This window comes from Triturus cristatus, chromosome 2_1 (assembly GCF_964204655.1).
Source record: "Triturus cristatus chromosome 2_1, aTriCri1.1, whole genome shotgun sequence".
NCBI classification, from domain to species: Eukaryota; Metazoa; Chordata; class Amphibia; order Caudata; family Salamandridae; genus Triturus; species Triturus cristatus.
Genome location: NC_140581.1, coordinates 74516311 through 74542708, shown reverse-complemented (window position 1 = coordinate 74542708; position 26398 = coordinate 74516311). Strand labels below are relative to the sequence as shown.

Sequence of the window (26398 nt, the reverse complement as noted above, 5' to 3'; positions counted from 1 at the left end):
CTTCCGCCACAGTGGGATACACCGTCGACTCACAAGTGGGGAGTTTGGTGAGGGATATCTACTATGTAAATGCATTTGTACAAAGGACACACAAGTAAAGGATAGCATTGCCAGGACAGTGTTTAACCATATTCCTCCCACCCCACAGGTGACAGTGCATATGCGGTCCGTGACTTCATTCTGACTCCCTACCTGAATCCTGCCAACGCTGGGGAGCAGAGGTACAACAGTGCCCACACAGCAACCAGAAGTACCATTGAGTGGACCTTCGGGATACTTAAGAGCAGATTCAGATGCCTACATAAGAGTGGAGGGGCACTATAATACAGCCCCCAGACCTGTTGCAAGAAAGTGGTAGCATGTGCCATGCTGCACAACATCGCCACCAGGAAAGGCACCCCAGTGGAGCTCAGTGAATCGGATTCATCCGATGATGAGGGGCCAGTGCCAGGACGCATGTTGTTGGTGCAGCTGCTGTGCGCCAGAGGTGGGATGAGATTACACACAACTATTTCTAGTTAAGAATACATGACACAATGCTAAATATCAGTTGGGAGGCAGTGTTTCATTTCCTTATTTCAGGAGAAATGATGGCACACAGCCTGTGTTCCCAACAATGTATAGTCAAATGCACATCACATGTTATTATCACAGTGTGATAGCACAATCCGGAGCAAGTGTCCATGTGAACTGTGTTGAGGCACCCAACTCCTGGTCCAACTTAGTACACCTCAAGTGCGGCGCTGTTGTGCCGGAGCCCCTGGCAGGGGGTGCACAGTGCCCTCCTCACATGTCCCAGCAGACCTGCTGTGACGCCCACTACGGCGCCTCTCCGGGGGGGCCAGTGGGGTGATGCTGCTCCCGGCTGATTGTGCGTCCTCATCGGTTGGAGTGAGGACTCCTGCCACCTCACGCTGTATGCATATGCTTTGCCTTGACAGCACATTTGTTGCTGAGGTCAGCCGGTTAACTGCCCGTGTGTACAGGTCTAGGCGCTGCATCTCCCTGTGCCTAGCAGCACGATCTTCCCTCAGTTCCGCACAGAGTGCCTCCAGGGCACCCGTCATGCCCATGAAGCCAGCCCTGACCTCCCTCTGTAATGAGCTTATGTTTTTTGCCTGCAGGCGCTGTACCGCCAACATTTGGCCCTCCAGCCCGCCGAAGACTGTGTCCTCTCTTGGGACTGCTCCACTGGTGGATGGACATGCCCTGCGCCTTGTTGGAACTGGCAGGATAGGATAGGATCAGCATGGTGTTGTGGCTCTGGCTGTGCTGGGACTGGTACTACATCGCCATCTGTGTCCTGGTCTTCATCCTCCAATGGGGGCAGTGGTGGCACTACAGTATGCCTGCATCGTTTTGGAGGGATTACTGGGCTGTCCTCCTCCTACGTTTCCTCCTCTTGCCCTGGTGCCTCTGGGTTTTGTGATTCGTCCTCTCCTCCTCTGGCTAGTTCCTGTGTCTCTGATGGTGCAGTGGACGTAAATGCATACATTAATTTTCTGTCCAGACTTGCACTTGTAATGCATTAAATATCACTGTTTGGATTTACATGGGTACTGTGAGTTTGTATTTTGCCTTTCCTGATGTGCATATGCTGTTAGGGACTGGCTGGGTGTAAATGCACCACTGTAATGTGCATGTGACTACATCTCCCATAATGCATTGCTGTGTGTGCTTGGGTACCTGCACTGGAGTTTTTGTTTGATTCCGCCCATGGGTTGCTAATGGGTGTGTGGGGGTAGTTGGAGGATACCAGGGGGGTGATGGCATGCTTCTTACCTTGTCTTGGTGCCGGGTGGTCGGAGCTTGTCCAGGTCGGACACGCCCATCACACTCTCTGGTAGCAGGGTCCCCTCAACCAGTTCCTCAAGTGGTGTGGAGTCAGTGGCGGTGGAGGGCCTAGCACCAGTCTTCTTTGCTTGCTCCAACCTGGCAGCCACCTTCTCCTTGGAGCGCTGGCGCATGTCATACCAGTGCTTTCTTAGATCTTTCACGCTCCTGTGGGTGACACCAACTGCATTGACTTTGTGCAGGATGTCTGACCAGATCCGGCGCTTGTGTGTCTCCGGCACCCGCAGGGACTTCTTCCCAAAGAGCAGTTTGTGGCTTACCACCATTTCCTGTATCAGGACCTCCAGTTCAGTTTCTGAAAACGTATGTTTTCTCTTCCTGCCTGTTTCCCACTGCTGCTGTTTGTCCTGGCTGGCCATGTCTCCGGTGTCTGCCATTGGTTCTTGCACTGCAGAGTTCCCTCACCTCCTCTCCTTCTCTCACACTGTGCTTCAGAAACTCAGGTGCAGCATGGGTAGTCACACTTCCTGGTTGGGATGTCATCATGCTGCACCTGAGTTCCGATTCTCTAATTTGCAAAGTTAGCAATTTTGCAATTTTTTCAGATAAGGAATCGCTATTTCACATCTCGCAATTAAATAGCGATTTTTACAGAATCGATATTTAATTGTGATTTTTTATATACATCCCGTTTCGCGATTATCAACTTGCGATTCGCTAAAAATCGCAAATTGAGATTCGCAAAATGGGGGTTTGATACATATGGCCCATATTCTTTAGTTTGCTTTGTTAGTCCTGGCCACCAGTAGTGTTGTTTCAGTAAAGAAACAGTTGCCATAACCCCTGCATGTACAGGACCCAAACCCTCATATGCAGCTAATATTAAGCTTAACCCGCAATCCATATCTGGTATTACTCTATCCCCCACTCCAGGAATCTGAGCAAATGGAACGTTGTTTGCATCTAACTTGTAGGAGTACATGAGTGGAAAACCTTTCGGTAATGCTTTGCTGTTTTTGCGTGAAGCAATAACAGCTACCATTGTGCTTCCGTCAACACTTGTTTTTGAACGAGTGATTGCAGCTACGGGTGCATACAGCTCACTTCGCAGCTTCATCAGTCACTGAATTCCCTTCAACATGAACACCATCACTATGATGACTCAGCGTGTGTATCACGTGAACTTTTGGTAGTTCATTTTTCAACTCCACTACCTGTTCCCATAGCATTTTATGCTTAATTATGCCACCTTTTGCATCTTTGAACCCATTTTGTCTCAAATAATCAAAATATTCATTGTACAACTGTACACAGTAAAAGGAATCACATACAATTAGAGTGGGTAATTCTCGATCCCCGCCATATATTTACCCGGTATTTACCAGTGCCACTATTAGAGCTTTTATATCTGCCAGCTGTGCCGTGCAGTCTCCTAGAGACTGTGTTCTTGTTCAGGCTTGGATGGAACTTTCCGTCATGCATCCGACCTTTTACAATTGTGCATGCAGCACTGTAAAATTTAATTTATATCCAGACACGGATGCAAAGGAATCAACCTCCTCCAAAAAGGCGGGGAGAGAGAGTTGGAGTTGTGATAGAAATAAAAGAACATCGTCGGCATAAGCTGCCATTTTGATGTTGGTCTCTTTAAAGGTAAAACCATGAATATTGTTATTTTGGCGAATTCTTAACAAAAAAGGTTCTAAGGCAAGATTAAAAAGAAAAGGAGAAAGTGGACAACCTTGTCTGACACCTCTGCCAAGAGGAAAATAGGAAGAAATGCCCCCATTTGCACAAACAGCCGCTCTCGGGTTAGAATGCAAAATAGAAATCAGAGCAGTTATTTTTGGGCCAAAGCTAAACCATTTAAGTGTATGGAAAAGGTAGGGCCACTCAACTCGATCAAATGCTTTCTCTGCATCCAGGGCAATTGCTGCTAAAGAGTGCGGAAGATTGGAAGCTTTGGAAAGGGCGTCAAAGAATAAACAAGTGTTATCTGTAATGAGACGTTCTTTAACCAAATTGTTCTGGCCCTAATAGGTCAGGTAAATGAGATTCCAAACGCGAGGCTAAAGCCTTTGAAAACATTTTGTAATCAATGTTAACCAAAGAAATGGGTCGATAGTTTTTACAATGTTGTGGATCCTTGCCATCTTTAGGTATTAGACAAATTAGGGCGTCTGAAAAAGAGCCAGATGATTCACCTGATTCTAAAAATGCATTTATGAGAGTGTATGTAATTTGGGAATGAGTAAATGTGCGAAGTGGGTGAAAACTCAACAGTGAAACCATCTGGGCCAGGTGCTTTGTCTTTTTAAGTGTCTGCAATGCAGCAAGAAGCTCCTTGTGTGTGAGATCCGATTCTAAAAGTGAAAGATCTGAACATGTGTCAGAAGTGCGTGGAATATTGGGAAAAAATTGAGAAATAGAATGATCAGAGGAAAGGGTTTCAGACGTGTACAATTTTTTGTAAAACTGGAGAAATTCTTGTAGGATATCTTCATCTTTGAACTTCAATGTATGGCTACAATCATAAACAGATTCTATATTAAGTTTGTTTTGTTTAACTTTCAAATAATTAGCTAGCAATTTTCCAGCTTTATTCTGACCCCCGTAAAAGTTTGCACTAGACTTCAGCAGAAATTTAGAAGCATTATTAGTTGTATCTTTGTTAAACTGAAATTTAGCACTTATAAGTTCAGATAAGCAGGATTTTGATTTGGAAGAGTAGTAAAAATGCTCCAATCTCTTTATTTTGGCCAAAAGGGCATTGGTTATTTCCTTTGCCTTTTTTCGTTTTTTTGAAATATATCTAATAATAAAATCTCTAGCGGATGCTTTGAAAGCGTTCAATCACAATGCCCGCTTAAGGCAGAGCTGTGATTGGGCAGGGGATTCTGGGAGGCTGGGTGCTTCCTGCTGTAGAAGACGCAGCGGTCCCAACGGCGATCTCCAGTTAAGTTTTATTTTCCTTTTTTATTATTTACTCTTTTTAATTTCCTCCCCCCTCCACTCCCCTAACCTTTCCCTGCCCCCCCACACCTGTTTGGTAGTAGCCGCTAGTAAAAAGTACATGTCCAACCTCTTAATTGCACAGCACCCTGACATATAGGTTGCCTAGGGCCTACCTTTGGGGTAACTTCTATGTAAGAAAAGGGGTGTTTAAGGGGTGGCAATGGATTTTAAATGCCAAGCCGACAAGACAGTTTAAAACTGCAGTGGCAGACCAGGAACATATGTTAAGGTGCTACTCAAGTGGATGTTACAATAAGTGTGGCAAGTCCACTGGTAGTATTTAATTAATACACCCTAACACTCTAAAAGGGACTTATAGGTAACTTAACTATACCAATTGGGTATAAGCCAATTAAATCTTGGTTAGATTAGAGACCACAAGCACTTTAGCACTGGTTAGCAGTGGTAAAGTGCAAACCAAAACTAGCTCAGCAAACGGTGGAGAAAACAGCAAAATGGTTGGGGGTGGCCTTGCAGAGAGGGCCAGGTCCAGCAGGGGGTATGGAGAAAAGGCTACACACACAAGTTCTGTGAGGTTCTATTTTACCAAAGGGCACTGGGTAGTTCCTGCTGAGTGATAACATAGGGTAACAGGTAGGAGTGAGGTGTAGGTCAGGTGTTTCTCTTGTTAAAGGAACAAATCTTTTAATCAGTCAGTGCCTGATGAATGCTCAGGATGGCTAATGCCAGCTAGGGGCGGTGATCTCACACTTCACTGAGTCCTTGTTTTGGAAATTCCTGCTTGGAGCCAGCATTATTTCTACTTCTGTCAGAGCCATTACCTAAGACAAAGGCTGTGTCTGATTCAATTATATTTAAAAGAGTCATCACAAATCAGGCCTGACACCCCATCATATCCCCTGTCTGGAAAATAACATATTTAAATATAAAACTGGAACTGTGATATGATCAATTCATAGACCACAAAAATGAAAGTAACAAAAAGTCTGTTTATATAGTGTATTTTTTTCATCAAGATTTGTAATGAAGTAATTGAATAAAATATCTCTGTCAGTTTCTTTTGTTCTGTGTCTTAAATGCCTACCTGTCTTTTTTTCTGATTTATTGGGAATATTCATTCATATACCAATGGCATTCAATTCAATTAATTATAGTCCCAATCTTTCACTCTTTTGCTCTGTCGACGGAATACTTCCTCCAAATCTCCTACAGAGTGGGGGCCAGCAGGGAAAGAACTGTTTGCTCTAGTTAGGGTAAAACCCGGTTGTTAGGGACAGGAAAGAATAATGACCCCCACATCCTGGGAGAAACCTCCCAGTGTGTGGAGGCCATTTGCTATTGTTTGGAAGGGTGTTGGACATGACATCCTTGGCGTGTTTTTCACCCAACTTTATGACTTCCATTCTCCTGTTTTGCTGACTTTGTTTTTGCTGGCTTTAGGACTCAGAAAAGTTTACTAACCAGTGCTAAGGTGCTTGTGCTCTCTAAATTAAACATGGTAAAATTTGTTTACACCCAATTGGCCTATTTAATTTGCTTGTAAGTCCCTAGTACAGTGGTAAAGAGTGTACTTAGGGTCAGTATAATATAAGCTACTAGTGGGCCTAGGACACTTATTGTACCATCCACTTAAATAGCCTTTCAAAAAATGTCTCTGGCTTGCCATTGCACAAAATATATCTGGAGCAGTGCTCGAGTCCCACATAGAGGTGTTGGGGTTATCCGAGCGGGTGTTCCTGACCACACGGCCCATCACCGACCAAGAGGGTAGTCAGGAGCACCTAGAGCTTAGATGATTGGTCCAATTGCCTTCCAAAAAGAGGAAGGGCAAGGGTGTGGGAAACCTGCTCCTGAAACTTGCTTGGTCTGGGAGGAGGTGGAACCTGAGGAAAAAGCCCTGGTACCTACAGGAGAGGACATTGCTGTCATGACAAACTTACCTGAACTGACCAAATGGCAGAAGCAGAGTTCCCACCAGAGAGGAGTTCAGCAGAGCGCAGAAGGAGTGCCCTACTCTGGAGGGCCTGCAACTGCAGGCCAAGGCCCAGGCAGCTGGTGACACCACAGGTGGTGGTCCCCCAGTGATATAGACTCTTTCTAGTGGAGCTGGCTTATGATGTTCCCCTGGTAGGTCATTTAGGGCAGAACAAGACCTTTGGCAGGCTTGTCATCCACTTTTATTGGCCACTGATGAAGATCACCTCAGATGTGTTCTGCAGGTCACGTCTTACCTGCCAAGCCAGTGGGAAGTCTGGAGGGAAGCACAAGATTCCCCTGGTTCCCTTCCCGGTTGTTGGCACCCCCTTTGAAAGGGTGGGCATCGACATTATTCATCCTCTGGACCCCAATCCTAATTTTGGTGGACAATGCCACCCAGTACCTGAGGCTATACCTCAGAGGACAGTGACGCATCCCATGGTGGCCAGGGCATTGATGGAGATCTTCACTCATGTGGGATTCCTCAAGGAGGTAGAATCTTACTGTGGTACCATCTTCATGTTGGCATACATGAAGTTCATGTTGGACAAATGTGGGGTAACATACAGATTCTCCATACCCTATCATTTCCAAACCAACACCCTTGTTTAGAGATACAACAAGACCCATAAGGGCATGATCCTGGGCCAATCAGAGTCCTTGAGGCAGAAGTGGCACGTCGTCATGCAATGCCTGTTGTTCGCGTACAGGGTGGTATGGAAGAAAGGGGCTGGATTCAGCCTCTTTGAACTTCTGTGTGGGTATCCTGTCTGAGGGCCTTTCATCCTCGTGCAGGAGGTTAGGGAGCAAGCTCTCAAGCAAGCCCCTCTGGGTGTGGTCAGTTACTTACAAATGAAACACTTTTGGAAGAAGCTGAAGGAGAATCTGGAAGCCAGCCAGGAGTTTATGAAACAGTGGTATGTCCTGTAGGCCACTTTAATCGCTTTTCAGCCTGGTCTTAAAGGAGCACAAGGGGAATGTCACTTTCCTAGTGGACCTCAAGTACCTCAGGAACCCTTTACAGGTCCTACATGTGAATCCCTTCAAGCCCCACATTGAGAGGTCCGAGGTTGCCATGGTCTTGGTAACGGATGATGGAGTGGTGGAGAAAAGAGAACCTCTCCCGAACTCCTTTCTTCCAAGGAGCAGGAAGGGTCAGTGGAGAATGAAAACCTCTCCCATGCCCTGAACCTAGAGCAACAGAGGTACTGTAGCCAAGTGTTGGGGCAGTTTGCCTCTCTCTTCTCCCTAACCCCAAAGCTCACAACATGGTATACCCTTGATCATGGCACTGGGGACATTATGCCTGTAAGAACATCTACAGGCTATCTGACTTGGTGAGAGCCAGCATAAAAGAGGAAGTCTCCAAAATGCTGAAACTAAGGGTAATTGATCCCTCCAGCAGCCCTTGGTCCAGCCCAGTGGTGCTGGTCCCCAAGTCTGCCCCTCCAGATACCACCGTGACCTTAGGTTCTGCATGGATTATGGGGCGCTCATTGCAGTCAGTGACAAACACCCCATTCCCCGAGCTGCTGAGCTACTGAGCTCATTGATCGGTTGGGGGCTGCCAAGTTACTCAGCACATTTGAGCTGACGTCTGGGTACTGGCAGATCGCCCTAATTGAGGGGGCCAGAGAGAGGTTTGCGTTCTCTACCCCACCCCAGAAGGCCACTTCCAGGTCTGGATGATGCCCTTCAGGTTCAAAAATGCCCCAGCCACATTCCAGAGGTTGGTCAATCAGGTCCTGGCTGGGTTGAAGAACTTCAGTGCTGCCTACCTAGACAATAATGCAGTTGTCAGTTCTAACTGGCAAGACAACCTGTACCATCTCAAAGAAATGCTTCAGGTTCTGCAGAGCGCCAGCCTGACTATAATTACCAGTAAGTGCCAGATAGGGCACAGTTCAGTAGTGTACTTGGGTCACCAAGTTGAAGGGGGCAAGGTACAGCCCTTCCAATGCAAGATTCACACCAATCTGGCTTGCAAAGCTCCCAAGATCCAGACAGAGGAGAGGGCCTTCCTAGGCCTCATGGATTAATAGAGGAGAATTGTCAAGGGGTATGGCACCATTGTTGCCCCGGTAACAGAGCTTACTTTGAAGATGTAGCCCAGACAGGTGATCGAGATGGAGGCATTTCACACTTTTTTTGAAACCCTGAAGAAGGCCATGTGCCAGGCACCCGTGCTCAAGGCCCCTGATTTATCCCAGGAGTTAATCATGCTGACAGATGCCTCAGGGCATGCATAGGGGCTGTGTTCCCACAGTTGAACAAAGAGGGCCTAGATCAACCAGTGGTATTCATTAGTAAGAGTTTACTTCACAGGGAACAGAAGTGGAATGCAATAGAAACAAAAGCATTTGCGGTGGTATGGGCAATGAAGAAGTTGAGACTATACGTGTTTGGGGCTTATTTCTGGGTTTAGACAGACCACAGATCCCTCGGGTTGCTAATGTAGATGAGGGGTGAAAGCAGCACCCTGGAACTGACCCCACCAATGCTGATGGTCTCTCCTGGTTCTTCCACCTTAGCGATGATAACTCCCATGACGGTAGTTCTCTCTGCTTTCAGCTGGGTGGAACACATGTTGGAACTGACATCCTTGATGTGGTTTTCACCCAACCTTTTGGCTTACATTCTCCTATTTTTGCTGACTTTTTTTGTGGGCTTTAGGACTTTGCACACTTTACCACGGCTATCCGGTGCTAAAGTGTTTGTGCTCTCTCCTTTAAACATGATAAAATTGGCTTATACCCAATTAGACTATTTAATTTAAATGTAAGTCCCTAGTCCAGTGGTACTGTATCTTCCTAGTGCCTGTAAATTAAAAGCTACCAGTGGGCCTGCAGCACGTATTCAGCCACCCTCCTAAATAGCCTTTTAAAACATGTCTCAGGTCTGCCATTGCTTCCTGCATGTGCAGTTTCAAAATGCAATTTCGACCTGGCAATAAAAACCTTTAGCCAGGCCTACACCTTTCCTTTTAATACATATAAGCCACTCCTAATTTAGGCCCCAAACAGCCAAAGGGTAGGGTGCAGTGTATTTAAAAAGTCAGACATGGGGGCGTGGCCAACCAACATGGCCGTTCGGACGTGAATCCGATCGGCTCCTTCCCAGGCCCTGCTGAAACTTACGAGACAAGGCGTCTTACCGACCTCCGAAACAGTGTCTGGCGATGACCAGGAGGCACTGATGACAGGGAGGCGGCCCGCCGAGTGCAGAGACCCGGAGCCTGGGCAGGAGAGGCTCCGATGCGAAGAAGGCGGTGAGGCCGGTGCAGGATATAAAATGGCAGCTGCCCGGGCGCAGGCTTCTGAGGCAGAAGGCTCCGAGTCCTGACATTCCCACAACGTTGTAGGTTCCTCGGGGTCCTTGGAGTGCAGTCTAGCTGGGGACTACACCAGATCACTTCGGCCCCCCTGATGATGTCAGCGTGAGACGGAGCCGTGCCGGTGCGGAAGCAGCGCCAAGCAAAATGGCAGGCTGACGGTGTATGGGGGGCCGCGATCCACAAGAGAAGGGGGCCTTGATCCAGACGGCATGCCTCCATCGGTGAATGCCACGTCTCCTGCTTGGAGCTTATCGCTGGCCTGGTCGGGGAAAGATAGGTCGATAGCTGCCATAGGCCTCTCTTTGCCAGCTCTGCCACCCGAGAATGACCTAGGGATTCGTGGGTGCTTCTTGTGGAGCACATCCCTGATTCAGCCACAGTACGGTACACTGCCAGCGAACCAGGGGGTGGCGGAGGGATCGGAGGCCCAAGCGTGTTGACCTTGCTGAGCACTGCCTGACCCTAGCATGGCCGCCGTGACACTCCATTCCGGCCTGCAGATGCCACGAGGAGCTTGATCAGAGGGGAGCAGGGTCCGTGGGGGAGACCACCAGAGAGCACAAGAGCACATGTTGGCCGGCACCGGGGGGGCGTCTGCCTGAAGCAGCTGCCCAGCGCCCGTAATCCCGGGGGGCACCCGGATCGGAGGGGCTCAGACGAGCACCTGGAGGAGAGGTGGACCAGGGGCCCAAGCACGGCGAAACAAGTGGAGGGGGGTCTCAGGACTGGATAGCTGTGGTGCATTGGTGCCTACTACCTGAAGGTGCAGCCGAGCGCTCTCCGAGTGGGGGGTCCCACAATGCCACTCAAAAAGACTCTCAATAACAAGGTCTCCAACTACTTTGTGTCGGCTGGAGCAGGGGCGACGGACGGAGAAATGAAGTCAAGTCCAGCAAAAATGGCACTGACTAGTGACCACCTCATGGCTTCCTTTCGCAAATTTAAACAGGAGATGCGATCGGAGCTAAGGGCGGACATCAAGGCAGACATGGAGGCCTCCTTTGAAACTTTCCGCGCGGAAGTGTGAGAGAAACTGGTGGCAGTTCAGGCAGATGTCGACTCCGTGGGTGTGCGTGCCCTCGACCTGGAGGCGAAACAACAGGAGGTGTCCGACAGAGTTAAGGCCCTAGAAGACGGAGCGGCAGAAATGCGTGACCAAATAAAGGAATCACTACTTAAGTACGAAGATTTGGAAAACTGCTCTTGTCGCAACAACGTAAGGGTCTGTGGCCTGATGAAGGACTGTGAGGGCCTAGATCTGGAGGCATTCATTGTGGGCCTCTTCTCCTCAGACTTAGGGGATGACGGCCCTGAAATCCAGTTGGCGATAGTGCACAGAGTGGATCCCCGAGTGCCGGGGGAGAATTGACACCCCAGAGATGTCCTGGCAAAGTTCAGCTTCATCAAGGTCAAAGAACTGGTCCTCCAGAGGGCGAGGTCTACCGACACGCTCACCTTCCAGAATGCTACCTGCTCACTATATCAAGAAGGAGCCCAGGCCACCCTACAGCGACGCCAGCAGTTCCGCCCAATCACCGATCATCTGTAGGAGAAGAAAATCAGGTACAGATGGACATACTACTTTGGAATCGCTTTCCAGTGGCACAACAAACAACACCACTATGTGGAACTGTCGGAGGCGGCTCATCTACTGGGCTTAGAACTTCCCACATACTCATCGGACACAGCCTGGAAGGATCTACCAGAATGACGCAATAGGGGCCGATCACAGACAAAAGTCAGAAGAAACACAAAATCACCAGACTGAGGCCTATGGCAGAGGTGTCTCATGGGCCCTTCACTTTGCATCTTTAGATGAGTTCTTGCCCAGAAAGTCCTCTGACTGATCCCGTCGCCACTTTGAAGTGGTCATGCCCATCCTTCCCCCCCTCCTCCCCAAAGAGCACATCCGGCCGAAGACTTGGAGAGATGGATGGGGCGGAGGACTTGCATCTGCCGTATTGGGAGGTAGCTGTGGGGTTAGGGCGCTCCTGGTTGCTTTACTCTTGGGGTGGGGCACAAACATCACAAGAGATCTCTGTTCCTGTGGCAACGAGGCAGGGGGTCATTCTCATCCATAAGGTGGTAAGAGGGCTCATGGTGGGGTGGTTGGAGGCCGGGACCTTGCAAGCTTCTGATCGTTTGAGTTATGGTTGGGAGTCTTTCACTAAGGTTATCATAGGCAGCGGTCTAGTTTCCATTGTTCCTTATTACTCAATTGGGTGAGAAAACAGTTTTCTATGCAACACTTGCCTTGTTCTTTGCTATGATAAGGGCTGGGGGAATGGAAATGGTGATGCTCCCTGAGTGTTTTTTGGTATTGGGATTCCCCTCTAGGAGGTGGATCCTACACACTCATCTTTTTATGGTTGGTGGGCAGGGGGGAAGAGGGAGTCACACAGGAGAGTTTTCAGCGGAACCGGTTGCCAAAAAGGAAGACAACCCCTTATAGAACAGAATGGTGGTTAGAAATCTGACATGGAATGCCCGGGGAATAAATTCTCCTAACAAGCAACAGCACTCCTGGAAATACATGATAGATCACAATGTCCAAATAGCAGCTCTACAGGAGACGTACCTCAAAAAATCTGATGAACACAGGCTCCATCACAAAGCTTATCCCCTCAAATTCCGATCTTCACACTCCTCGAAACATTACGGGGTGGCACTGTTGTTTCAAACTGGGGTCCCCTTTCATGCTCATGACACCAACGCAGACAAAAAAGGGAGATTCCTAATGGTTAAGGGAGAACTACAAGGCCTCCAGTGTATGTTCTATGCCCTTAACTCAGGTCAACAAGACTTCGTTCTTTCTTTCCTCATGAATCTGGAGAAATTTGCTCAGGGAGACATAATTCTCTTGGGGGACTTCAATCTAGACTGGGATCTTGACATGGACATAACACACTCACATGGGGCTCCGGGAGGGGCGTTTGGAAAGGTGTTGCATTCACAGCTCCAACTAATGGGGAGGGTAGATGTCTGGAGGGAAATCTAATCCCACAAAGCGAGATTACTTGTTCTTCTCTCATTCCCACAGGATGTATTCCTGTATCGATCATATTTTTATGAGCCAAACCTTGCTCCCTTCTATACTGCAAGCCCAATTTCACCCAATCTGCCTGTCGGACCATGCCCCTCTGGAGGTGTCACTCACCTGGCCCAATCTGCATCCGAAACACGCTCGATGGTGTTTCCCTAACCTCCTCTGCAGGGATAGACTCCTCCGTGATGACCTAAGAACGGCCATTAGAGACTTTCTTGAGCTGAACGTCCCTGAGGCTACTTCCCATGCAACTACCTGGGACGCTCTTAAGGCAGTGGTTCGTGGCAAGTGCATTGAGCTGTCCACTGCTTTATGAGCTCAGCAATGTGCAGAGCGCCTCCAACTGGAGCGAGACCTAACAGCGGCAGAGCAGACCCATAAGGTCAACCCTTCAACTCCGGCCCTACGGAAGATTACAGCCCTAAAGGGAAATCTACAGGTTATTTGTACCAATAGAGCTGAGAAAACCATTTTACGCTTACAATCCCAGGGTTATGAGGGCGGAAATAAAGTGGTATCCTCGATGGTTCGCCAATTAAGGGCCAAACAGGAAAAAAGAGTATGTTAAACTAATAGTCGACGAGAGGGGCTTCTCTCATAGGTCAGAGGAGGGGAAGGCGGGGGCCTTTAAGAATTTCTATAGAACTCTTTACACCTCAGAGCTTCCAGGGACACCTGATCATTTGGTGTATTTGGATTCTCTAGACCTCCCTCAGGTAGGGGCTAGCTCCAATGACAAATTGGCGAAACCCATAACAGCTGAAGAAGTACAGAAGGCAAATGATTCTCTCAAACTCCAGAAAGCTCCAGTGCCGGATGGCTTACAGCCCACTTCTATCGTACTTTCGCACAGGAGCTTGTTCCCTTCCTAATTATTTTTTTTAATATCATTGCCTGGGTGGCGGGATTCAAGGTCAACCTGACCAAATCCTTCCTTATGAATCTCACAATTCCCAAAGACGAGTGGCGCAGGATAGAAGAGGGGTCACCATTTCGTTGTACTAGTAGGGAGATCACTTACTTAGGGGTGAAGCTTACTCCTCGAATACGAGACCTATACAAAGCCAACTTCCCCACTCTTCTGCGACAACTAAAGTCAGACTTGGGAAAATGGAGTGTGGCCTATATCACTTGGTTGGGCAGGATCAATGCCATTAAGATGAATGTTCTCCCTCGCTTACTTTATCTTTTCCAGGGGCTGCCTATTCCGGTCGTGGAAGGGCTATTTAAGGAGCTGTGTCAGATGGTCACCAAATTTATTTGGCAGTGGAAACGGGTACAGCTTCCCTATAATTTGCTTATTAGACCTCGCAAGGACGAAGGCTTGGCCTTACTGCAATTTCAGTCTACTATCGAGCAGCACAAATGCGGGTAATCATGGAATGGTCGCTGCAGGCCTCAGAGAAGCATTGGCTTCATATAGACAGACAGATTACAGGGCACACCATCTGGGATCTTCTCTGGAAGCCGAAGCAAGACAGACCTCTCAACGCCTACATTAGCACACCCACGTCCACCATACTTAAGGTTTGGGATATCCTCACTAACAAATTGCATCTCACGACCTTCCCTTCCCCTCACACGCCTACACATTTTAATACTGCATTCCCTCCGCACTATCAGATGGTCCCTTTGAGGCCAGGAGCGTGGGCGGTTGTCACAAGATCGCTCATTTATTTGACAAAGGAGAATTCCTCACATTTCAGGAATGCAAGAAGCATTTTGCATTAACCACCAAAGAAGAATACCACTACTTGCAGTTGAAACATTGGGCGCTGCAGCCCTTGGTGCGGCCGGCCGCCACCAGGGAGTTGCTCCCTATTGAGAAGTTCGCTCAGTCTGGCTCTTCTTCCAAAGGATGCATCTCCTATCTATATGCTTTAATCCAATTGATGAGTCCTAGAGCAATGCCGTGTTACAAACGCTTTTGGGACGCTCTTATAGGGGCTCCTCTGGAAGATAAGCACTTAGGAAAGGATATTGTGAAATTCAACTGCTCAATGCATCTCAGGGAAGCACACTATAAACTCATGTACCTGTACCCTCAAAAACTTCATAAGATTTTCCCTGGCTCATCGGATAGGTGCTGGAGGGGGTGTGGGCTGTTAGGCGATTTCAGGCATATATGGTGGGACTGACCCGCCATTAAACCTTTCTGTAAGGAATTCTTGTCCCAAATTAAGCTTATCTTTGGCTATCTCATCCCCAGCTCCATGGAACAAGTTCTACTCGGGTTCCGAGATCCCAAGTTAAAACGACAGATGCAGGGGGATAAATCAGTGATGTCACTGCGGCCTGGAAGAAACATGAGGCCCCATCCTTAACCCAAAGGCATGTGAGACTATGGCAGGTTTTAGCTCTGGAGCGCATGACTGATATAATTGAAGACACCAGGAAAGGTTTTGATTACATTTGGTCCCCGCTGGTCACCTATTCATCGGAGGTGCTTCTTTTAATGACTTGCCACCCGAGGCTCAGGGCCCTCAATCTGTTCCTTATCTAACTACTCTAAACGGGTCCTCCAGTTGGCGTTGTAATCACCTGAGTAGAAGTCTGGTGACTCCTCCCCGCGCTCACCTTCTCCCTTCTCCTTTATGTCTTTTCTTCTCGACATAGCACCATGACATCTCAGTTAGGGTTTTGTTTTTAGTTTCTCTTAGGCACAATTAAGTTTCCTTTTTTTGTTCCTCTCAAGGGAGGGTAGATTGTAACATAGACTCAGGGGTTTAAAAGCAACATGCCACAATGATGCTGTGTCATATTTCAACATTAATTCGCACAGATCTTTTGTGAAAGCTGTATCCTTCAATTGCTATCTATACAACTGGGCAAAATGTATTATGACTAATGTTGCTTATGTAATGCTTTTATTGCACTCGCTGAGAAAAAATTCAATAAAACAGATTTTGACATAAAAAGTTGAATAGGTTTTTTTAAGTTTTATATGTCCTGGCAGTGAAAGATTTCTAAATGTATTTTTCACTACTGTGAGGCCTACCTCTCCCATAGGATAAAATTGGCATGCCCCTTTCTCTTTTAGTCATCTTTTTTTGTCTTGTTTTGTACGTGTTTGTTTACAATTCTTATGGAGATGTTATTTATATGTCAGTTTCGTCTTTATCTTTTACTCTTTATTTTCGGCTATTTGAAAGCAAATGCTTCATTTCAATAAATTAAACTAAATGCATAATGTGTGTTCCACAATATATTGGTGTGAATATTTATAGGTGGCGAAGGAAGGACAATATATGCCCCAGCTACTAATATGAGCCTCCGAAAAGAGCCAACTTGCTTCTTTCTCTAAATCTAGGTCTTCGCTGCCCTTACCTAACAGTCAGTCAGGGTCCCAGATGTAAAGAAACTTTCCCCTGAGTAAAATGCACATCATTCCCCAGATCACGCAGACATGGAAATGAAAATGGGAAAATACCACACTTCTCACACACATAGACTGATCCGATCCTCACAGTGTGGGTAATACAGGCCCCCACACACATACACACACACGCACACTCACACCATCTTTTAATATAAGTGGTTTCAGTATCTTTATACTATATAGGAAACAGTAATCCCTGAATAAAAACCAAGAAGCATGTTTATCATGGTATTGCGTTGCCCTTGCCTCACGCCTGGTGTTGGAAGGCCAACACAATACCTAATTTAGATTTACCAACCAATGCAAGACCACCTTGCATGTCAATTAGTTTTTTTTTTTTAATCTGGAGTAATGTAAAGCAATGCAAATCTCTGCCTTGAGTTACTATGTGTAGTGGGGGTGTTACATGGGTTGAGTGTGGGTGTTCCCACGCATCCACCCATGGATGTAGGCGCATTCCCAGATTTACCAATGCTGGTAAACCTGGGAATCAGTCTAAATGCTACACCTTTCCAGGGGAGACGCAACAAGGAGAAACATCTTTCTTCCTCCTTGTTGTTTCCTCTTTCTGCAGCACACTTAGAAAGACTTGAAAGCCTCAAAGGATTCTTTTGTTGCGACTTTGGTGTAACTGTGCATGGTGTGCTTTCCCACAGGGTAAATAGGTTCAATGCACCAGAGATAAATGTCAAAGACAGGTTATTGTAGACCTGCAAAACATCATTCAATATGTAATTGAGACAGACTAATTGCTTTTGGGTTATAAGAATCCCATAAAGGGATCATGAGCACTGTGGAAACTTATTTCACTGTTCTTACTATCACACACACTGTACTAAGATCTAAACGACTACACAGAATATTATTAAACAGCAAGAGCGCACACTATAAATAACAAGGAAAACATTTCTAGAATGTTTTAAAATGTCTATTTCTATGTGCTACACTAAGAGAGCCTGGGAGACAGAGCAGCTTGCAGTCTAGTTTCTTACGGAGAAGAGGCCTAACTTGCTGACAGCAAAGGCTCGCTTCATCAGCAGAGGCATGAAGACAGTGTTCCCTGTGAAGGGAAAACACACGCTGTGGTAGCACTAAGTCAGTCTTCCTCCAGGACTTGAGGCTTCAGCGGCAAAGCAGCATCTGCGAAGTGTGCTGGCAGTAGGTGAGACCGTCTCTGTCAGAATCTCAGAAGATAATCTGGGCTAGGGACCTTTCCTGAGTAGTGGTCAAGGGGCAGTCCTTATATACTAAGGTGCATATTTATTAAACTAGCGGAGCAGGGCAGCGCAGCAAGTCATCTCGCTGCGCTGCCCTGTGTTATTGGGAAAGACCACGAATGTGCTTAATGTATCCAATACTGCGCATTCCTGTCCATTCTCTTAGCGTTGGCAGCATCTTGGCAGCCTAGTGCCACCATGGTGCAAGGGTGCCTCTGTTTAATGATTGATTGTTTTGTGCAGGAAGGTGCACTTTTCTGCACAAAAACAATTCTCGGAGGACTTTTCCTCTTTCTGTGTGTGATGCAACAAAAAGAGGAAAGATGAAAAACAAGAAGAAATAAAGATATTTCTCCTCGTTATGACTCACCTGAGGAGGTGTAAGATGCTGGCGCATTCCAAGGTTTACAAGTCCTTGTAAATCTGGGAATGTGTTAAAAGCCATGGGAGTTGCATGGGAACACCCACCGCAACGCCCATGGAATGCCTAACCAGGGCAGAGTAAGACAACGCAGCGATTTGGGCTCATTGCCAATTCCAGATTTATGAAGCCACTCAGAGCCACGCAAAGTGGCTTTGCCTGGCTTCATAAATCTGTTGTAGAGGTTTGCATTATGCATGTACCACTTTGAGTGGTGCAAGCATGAAGCAAACCTCTCATAAATATGCACTGAATCTTATGAGAAATTGGAATTTCTGACTTTAGTTTAGGAATGTCTGACATAGATTATGTACATCAAGGTGTGAGTCCCAGACATTTCCTTTGGAACATATAGGTTAAAAGGATGTCAATTCAGACTACATTATTTGAGGTATATGTCTCTATGTCTTCTTATTTAGCATTAACATGGTAACATTTAGACATTTAAGCCAGACAAATGTTGCATCAATTGTGTCTATGTGATTAATAGAATAGCTTGATGCTTTCACGGCTCTTAGAAAGATGGACAACATCTGCCTCTAATGACAGCTTAATGGTAACTTCCACTGTGTGAGAGGTAGAAGTCGGCGACCTCCATTAGCCAAGAAGGAGGCGGACCTCAGTGGCTTTACATCAGTTTTTCTGCAGGAAGGTGTCATTTCCAACACAATAAAACGTCCTACCTACAGTGAAGGAACTCTTGCACCATGGTGCAAGGGTGCCTGAATTGGTGCCAGGCAGCAGATTGTGCATGAGCGCCAATAGAAAGGAGGAATGAGCCATACATTGATAGATATGGCACATTCCGGCCCTCTCCTTTCCATGCAGCGCAGCACAGTGCAGCACAGCTAGTTCTCTTGCTGCATTTCGTTGCATAAAATGATGCTAATTTGCTCATTACAGTTGAGTTGTGATGTCAAAATACCTGCAGCCAAAGTTAAGGCAGGTCATGGAACATCAGAGCAGGTGCAGTTTAAACACTTAAAATTAGAACTGACTTTTAGTTTTATGATCTGTTTTTGTAAAATGAACAATGCCCAGCAGATAGGAGATCTAATCATTCTAAGATCCAACATTTTATGTAATCTGATTTATATTAAACTGATTCTAATACACTTTTGCGAAATATCACTAACTGCTATTGGGTGTTTTTAATTTCACAGCTCAGATTCTGCTTCTACTTGTCAAGTCTGCGACCGTACTTTCTCTTTCACACAAATGACCATGGATTAGAAAAAATAAAATACCTTCTGCCATTGTTAAAGGATATTGCTTGTCACCTCGCCTTTGGCTTCTTTGCTCTATATGGTAATGGACCTCCTCTGTGACCTGTAATAGCCCATAATGTACAGCAGTGACTATTTTATTGTTATGTTATGTTATGTTAATGGAACTTGTAAAGCGCACTGTTACCGTTAGGTGGCCTGGCGCTGAAAACGCGTAAAAATGATTCTATATAATCCAGCTCTACTCAGTTTACATGTTTAAGTCTCTTTGTCTCGTTCTCATTCCAGCTCTGCTCTATTGCACTGTGCATCACCCTAATCCCTGCCTTCTTCAAACCTTCCATTGCCATCCATTAACCAGGGTTGTTGCATTGTTGCTGTGACAGGTTTGGAGGGAGGTGGAAATGATTTATCCAGAGCACATTTTTCAGTGAAAGAGTTTAAGCTGATATATCAGATGATTCTTTGCATCTGGCCTTTGACACATGTGGCAGCTGTCTGCCATCTCAGCCTCCAGAGTCACCAAAGAGGAGTTGCCAGTTTATTATTGGCAAAAGTAAATGCGTGTGCATTATAATAAATGTCTGATATTACCCTATGGCAGGCAGTTGATATACAGTCAGTTATTTCATCATGAAATATATAGATTTGCCACATGAAAAATCAATAACTGTGACATGAATGTGTCTCATTTGTACTTCAGAAACATGTTCTTATTTCTACAGTTTGCTTCTAATTATGTTATTAGTTATGTAAGGTATTTTGTTACTTGTCTTTTTCTCTTTTATTTCTTAATGTTGACTCTTCAGTTCTGTAAATGTCAGTGATTGGGTCTGGAGTTTGAAGTTTCTCTTTTTTAATGTTTGTAAAGCATAACTATTATTTGTGGACTGAATGCTTTGAGTCTGAATTGTTTTTGTTTTTATCTTTTTATTGAAACAGTCTTTTAACCCTCCAAAGTTCCCGTACCTTTTTTGCATAATTCATAATTTTAGACAGTTTTCTAAATGTATAATTCTTTGCAGTGCATCGACCTGAGAAGAATAAAAGGCTGAGCAAGATCTGCATCAATTCCCACCTATGTTAATTATGCTGTATGAGTCAAGGCACACTGTGGGTTAATATGCTATTTTTATTTGCAAGCAAAACAGTGAAAATCAGTTATGAAAGAAACATTAGTTAAGTATACAGTTAATCATAATAAAGTAGAGCACTAATCACATTGAGTGCAGATATTCTGTGAGGAAACTCAGGGGCATATTCGCAAGGACTTATCTCTGATTTATCTCCACCTTAACGCAACAAAAGTGGAGATATATTTAATACCCCATTCACAAGCAGGCCCAAACCGCAGACATCGCCAGTATTCCTGCAATAACTGCCCCAAAATCTAACACCACGGTGGACACCACCAACTAACTCTAATGAGATGAAGAGTAGGCGTTCCCGTGCAAAAATACGCAAAAAAAGAACACCACCACTTTCACAACAAACTGCCAGAACTGCGAAGCAAACCAAAAACAGGCGATAAGCCGCGGTGTCCGCAGGTATTTAACATCTGCCTCAAGCAGGTGTAAAGACGGATGCCTACCTGCAGTAGGCAACGGAGCCCTGCACCCAGCCATACCCGAAGAACAAATGACGCCATGGAGCTACTCATCATGCAGCTCAGAGCCCCAACAGGGCCACAACACCCACCGCCACCACACCCAGGACCACCACCACCCCCAGGATCTGGACCCGCCCACCCCTCAGACCACCACAGAGGCAGCGTAGAGTATGACAGTGGACATACTGACAACGCACCACTCTCACAGACCTAACGCCCGCGGAAGTCATTGCCCACTACAGGTTCATAAGGACAACCATTCTCTGCATCATGACCCACATCGCCCACAGGCTGACGGTCCCAATACAGCGGAGAACCAACATCCCACCTCAGACAAAGCTGCTGGCTCTGCTGCACCTGTTGGCCTCTGGGACATTCCAACCAACAACTGCCAGAGTCGGAGGAGTCTCACAGCCAGCCCTATCAAAGTTCATCACACCTGTCCTGGATGCCATCCTCAGCTTCATACCTCAGTCCCTTCACTTCCCCAGCACTGCGCAGGAACAGCTGAGGACAAAGCAAGGCTTCTACGCCATAGCCAGATTCCTGGCCGTGTTGGGGGCAATTGACTGCACACATGTTCCACTTGTGCCCCCTGAGGATACTGCACACTACTACCGCAACAGAAAGCACACGCATTCCATCAATGTGCAGGCAATAGTGGACCACCAGGGACTCTTCACCAATGTCGTCGCCAACTACCCAGGCAGTGTGCACGATTCCTTCATCTTCCGACGGTCCATCAGCAACCAGCACTTCCAGGATGGCACATATGGAACTGGACTGCTTGTAGGTAAGTATCAAATCAACACACCACACATCCCACAGCCACCAACGCACAAAGTACATCTGTGGGGATGCACACGTGACCAATCCACATTCAACATGTAAGACTACATGACCACCTACCAGACACGACTACACCACTCTATAGTCATCCTGGGCTACCCCTGCACCAAATACAGACATTTCATGGCACCACATCCACACAATGGCTGGACGTGTGGATACGCGGAATGGAGTCATGACACATGTGAGGCACTGCTCTGCCCTCACGACCCTGCCCCATTCTCCCGCAGGTCAGCGTCTCGTGGCTGTGGGCCCGTGTCGGCCAAAGTGCATCCGGGGCCACTGGCCCTGTGCGACTCAAGTTATCCCCCCTTTTGGTTCTGACATTACATTTCTGAGTGCCTGATGACTGTTGGTGTAGTTGCCAGCACCAGCTACTCCCTTAGGGCTGGCTTACACTTACCCCACACACAGCCAGCACAGGGGTCACTGAATTGGTGGGACTGCCATCACATCCTGCCGAACCATGTATTGACTCTTTTATCCCTACACTGTCACAGGTGATCAAAGATATGCACTCTGCCCTTGGATGATGACACCCCTCTGGGACCCGAACACACCCGCCCAGAGGCAGTACATTGTGGCCAATATACGCACCAGGGGCATCGTTGAATGCACATTTGGCGTGTTAAAGAGTATTGCTGACCTCCCGCTGCTTATCCCTGCTTTCCTCATCACGGAAGGGCTTATTGCAGGTTTTCTGGTATTGCGTTTTTTGTTTTTATTTCCATCGGGGTGGTTGAATTGCGGACATAAGGTGGCCCTTCCTGCACAAAAAAACAATCCTGCCTAAATATGGTGCATTCCTGTCCTTCCCTGTGACGCAGGGCAGCACAGCCAGGTGACTTGCTATGCTGCCCTGCGCCACTAAACTCTTAAACATGGAGCAATAACTCCTAAGCGAGCCTAACAAGGATTATTGTATTCATCCAGTTTGTTTGAGTGGATAACAAATATCAAATCCCTTGCCTACTATGGTAATCTATGAAATTTGCATCTAGTAATTTATCCGTTATAAGTTATTGTCTTTAACAAATGCTTTTCATAATAAGTAGCCAGACCTACTGAATTTACCATACTGCTTCATAATATAGAGATCAAACCGATTAAATCTGTCATGACTTTTCCTAATGAACCCAATCGCAGCCTCTTCAAGTGCTCATTAACCAGCTACCAGCATACATACAGCTATAAAATAACAAATATGTCGCAAAAATCAGCCCTCAAAGCAATAAACAATCCATCTTGACAGGATAGATCAAGAATCATTACAGTGAAAAACCCTCACGCTTTGCCAGTGGGTGGCCAGTACCATCACCCCTTCCCGCAACAGTAATCTGTGAGAATACATGTAATTTAAAACATGTCTTACAAAATGAGATAACAACCATCTATGAAAGGCTCACTGGATTTATCATATGCGTTTCACCATTAATAAGCTACACCAACTGTCTTTGCCATAATGTTCATAATAGGAAGTCTAGCCATAACATTCCCAGTGCACCGAACAAGCATATAGCTTGTCATCATAACTAGCTCAGACCTACAGTTTTTTTTTTTAGAGTAAGCTTTTCTACAAGGCAATCATCAGACACACAGTCATGAAATTAGAACGCTATACAAAATTACACTTGGCGAAGCAAAATACTATCTCTCCGAAGATCGGCTAACACGGATTCTCAAACCACACGCCTTCAATATTTATGGTTTGTCACTCTGAGTGCCCAACACTAAAAACCATTGCCTACTATAGTAATCTGAGAGATTCCATGTATCAAAATACCTATCACTAGCCTTTAAAATCGAGTAATAACATTCCAACCATAAATGGCTATCAACTCAAACATATGTTTTTTACAATAAATATATTGGGCCTAGTGCCTTTATCATAACCTCCTATCATGGACAGATGAGACCTGTAGCCATAATCATTGGATTGCTACTATAACCATCTCAGATCTGCTATATTGAGCATAAACTTTGCCAGAAGCCAAAAAAGTGTAATACGAGTAGTGTGTTGGTGGAAGCATGCACATTAGGCCCATTCAGATCCTATAGTCAGGAGAACCAACACATGGGTGTCAAGCTAGATCAAAAGGTTCATGTAACTTAGTGTAGCCCTGGGCTCTCAAACACAAAACTGCTCTCTGAAGTCCAAAGTTTATAACTGCCCTCCTCTCATCTACGTTGCTGCCAGAGAAAGCAACACACTGTAAATTATCGAGTTATCTAAGACACTTCAATAGCAATGCAATGTCATGTGTTTGCCCATGAAAATTCAAGCTCAGGCATCCAGATTAATAAAAACGTGATCACAGTTGAGTGTAGGGCAATCTCTTTCTTTGTAGAGGCACATACCTTATGCCCAATCAAAACATGTACATTAGGCTACCGACATGTGGGAGGAGCCAATGCCCCTCTCCTGGTAGTACTTCTTAAAACATGTTTATTAGATTGATCATGTAAAGTCCAGCAACAGTTACAATGTCAAGCCAGAACTAATGAGCTTGCAGATGAAACCAGATGAATGGTATGTGAGTGATGGGCTGATAGTTGGTGAGGTCATCAGTGTCCAGTGTAGGACTCTTTGGGAGTGGGAGTATCTGGCCTGTTTTGAGAGCTTCTGAGAAGATGTTTTGAGTGAGGGAGGCATTGGCAATGTACGGAGTGAGAGAAGGTCCCCTGAGAGCTTTGATGAAGGGTGAGACTAAGAAATGATGGGGCTTATTTATGCAGATGTTGTGTCACCCTTGTGCAAGCAAGGGGCTGCAAGGGCAATGCAAACTCTATGTAGGGTTTATCAATCCATGCAAGGCCACCTAGTGTGGCCCTGAGTGGTTTGATACACACAGTGTAATGAAACGCAGAGCAAATCGCTGCGTTGCATTACTCTGTGCCAGGGAGGCATTCCATGGCTGGTGCGTGAGTGTTTCCACGAGTCCACCCATAGATTTTGATGAATTCCTAGATATACCATTAGTGGTAGATCTGGGAATGCGTCCAAGGCTATGTCTCCCCAGGTGAGGCATAACAAGGAGAAATATCTTTATTTCTATATATATTTATTTCTATATATCTTTCTTTCTTTATATCTTTATTCTCATTATTACGTCCTTTTTCTTGTCTGCTGCATTCTGCAGCACACATACTAAGAGGGATGTATCCCTTTCTGCACAAAAACAATCCTGCTTGCAATGCAGGCGCTCTTGCACAATGGTGCATGGGTGCTTGTGTTGGCGCTAGGCAGCCCATTGTGCATCAGCGCTAGGAAATGACAGGAATGTGACATATACTGCTAAGTATGGTGCGCTCCTACCCTTTCCCTGTCACGCAGCACAGCGCAGCGAGGTCACTTGCCGCATTGCGTGATATCTACATAAATGTGCCCTCATCCGCATAAGAAATGGCTCTGAGCGAGTTGAGAATGATGGTGAGATCTGAGAGAGACGAGGCGTTGAAGGCTTCAGTTGCGGGATTACATGGGACGGGATGGGTGGAAGGGTTGAAGAAGGGTTGGTGCTGTCAATGTGCTGTTCGACCTTCTGTATTCTTGGTCTGAGAAGAAGTTGATAGAATTGTACTCTTCTGAGTAGTGAAGAGTAGGCGGGTCTTGCGGGGGAGGGGGAGGCGACGCAGTTCCTGATTTTTACCATACATAGGCTAAAGGGCCTGGTCGGCTAAGGAAACATTCGCAATTAAGGAGGGATGAGAGCTCCACTGAAAGGCATAGCATAGTGAAATGTGAGAAAAAGAGCAGGTTACATAGTTTGCCACACCGCAGAGAAAGTTACATGAAATCCAGAAAGCCACTGTTTTCGGAATCTACAGCCGACTTAATCCTTCTGTTGGCCTCTTCCAGCTTCACTATGGTGGTCGGTAAACTAGCAGTGATAAGCAGCTGGTAATCGCTGCTCCTTTCAACCAGGGGACGAAGAGCCACTACAATTTCATTCAAGACTGGCAGCAAGGCATCGAGCGACTCGGCGAGCTCCTTCAACACGTTGGCCGCACTCATCTTGCCAGCTAAGATGCCCAGGAAACTCGTGCATTTTCTCAACGGGATGAGGAAATTCATGGCCATTTTTTGCAGAGCTTCTTCCCGGCTTATGTCCTGCTGAAGGGCTTGAATTTGTTCAGCGTTCGCCACAATATCGCGTTCCGTGTAATTGATGTCCTGGCTGGTGGACCTATGCTCTGATTCATACTTGTTCACAAGGTCCCGTTGCTCGAAAAAACTGCGTCTAGCTCCCCTAACTGCATGTTGAGCATTTTCCGTAGCTTTTTCTGCATCAATTAGCATGATACCACCTAACAAAAATAGAAAAAAGATTACATTTTTATTGGCACATGTAAAATTATGAGTTCATTCAGAATATTCACTTGCTAGTGGAAAAAGCATATCATTGCAAATCATTTTTTGAATGTGGCTATAAGAAAACTTCTTAGCAGGATTACATGGTTTGGTAAATGGATCACATGGTAACTTGTGTTATTTAGATAAAAAACTATCCATACCATCAAAACAATTAAAAGAAAAAAAACAGCAGCTTTGGTTCAAACAAACCCGGTG

At 46.1% G+C, this 26398-nt stretch overlaps 1 protein-coding gene across 3 annotated transcripts in view; it reads right to left on the bottom strand.

The window, feature by feature from the left end:
- Positions 1-20482: 20482 nt before the first annotated feature.
- The window catches only part of LOC146863769 (uncharacterized), a 207415-nt gene continuing 201499 nt past the window's right edge, over positions 20483-26398 (bottom strand). For all 3 annotated transcript variants that reach the window (XM_085627947.1, XM_085627953.1, XM_085627949.1), the window contains exon 4: positions 20483-26136. In XM_085627947.1, coding sequence (XP_085484073.1) covers positions 25616-26136 — 521 coding nt within the window. In that variant the 3' untranslated portion in view covers positions 20483-25615. The remainder of the gene's footprint in view (positions 26137-26398) is intronic.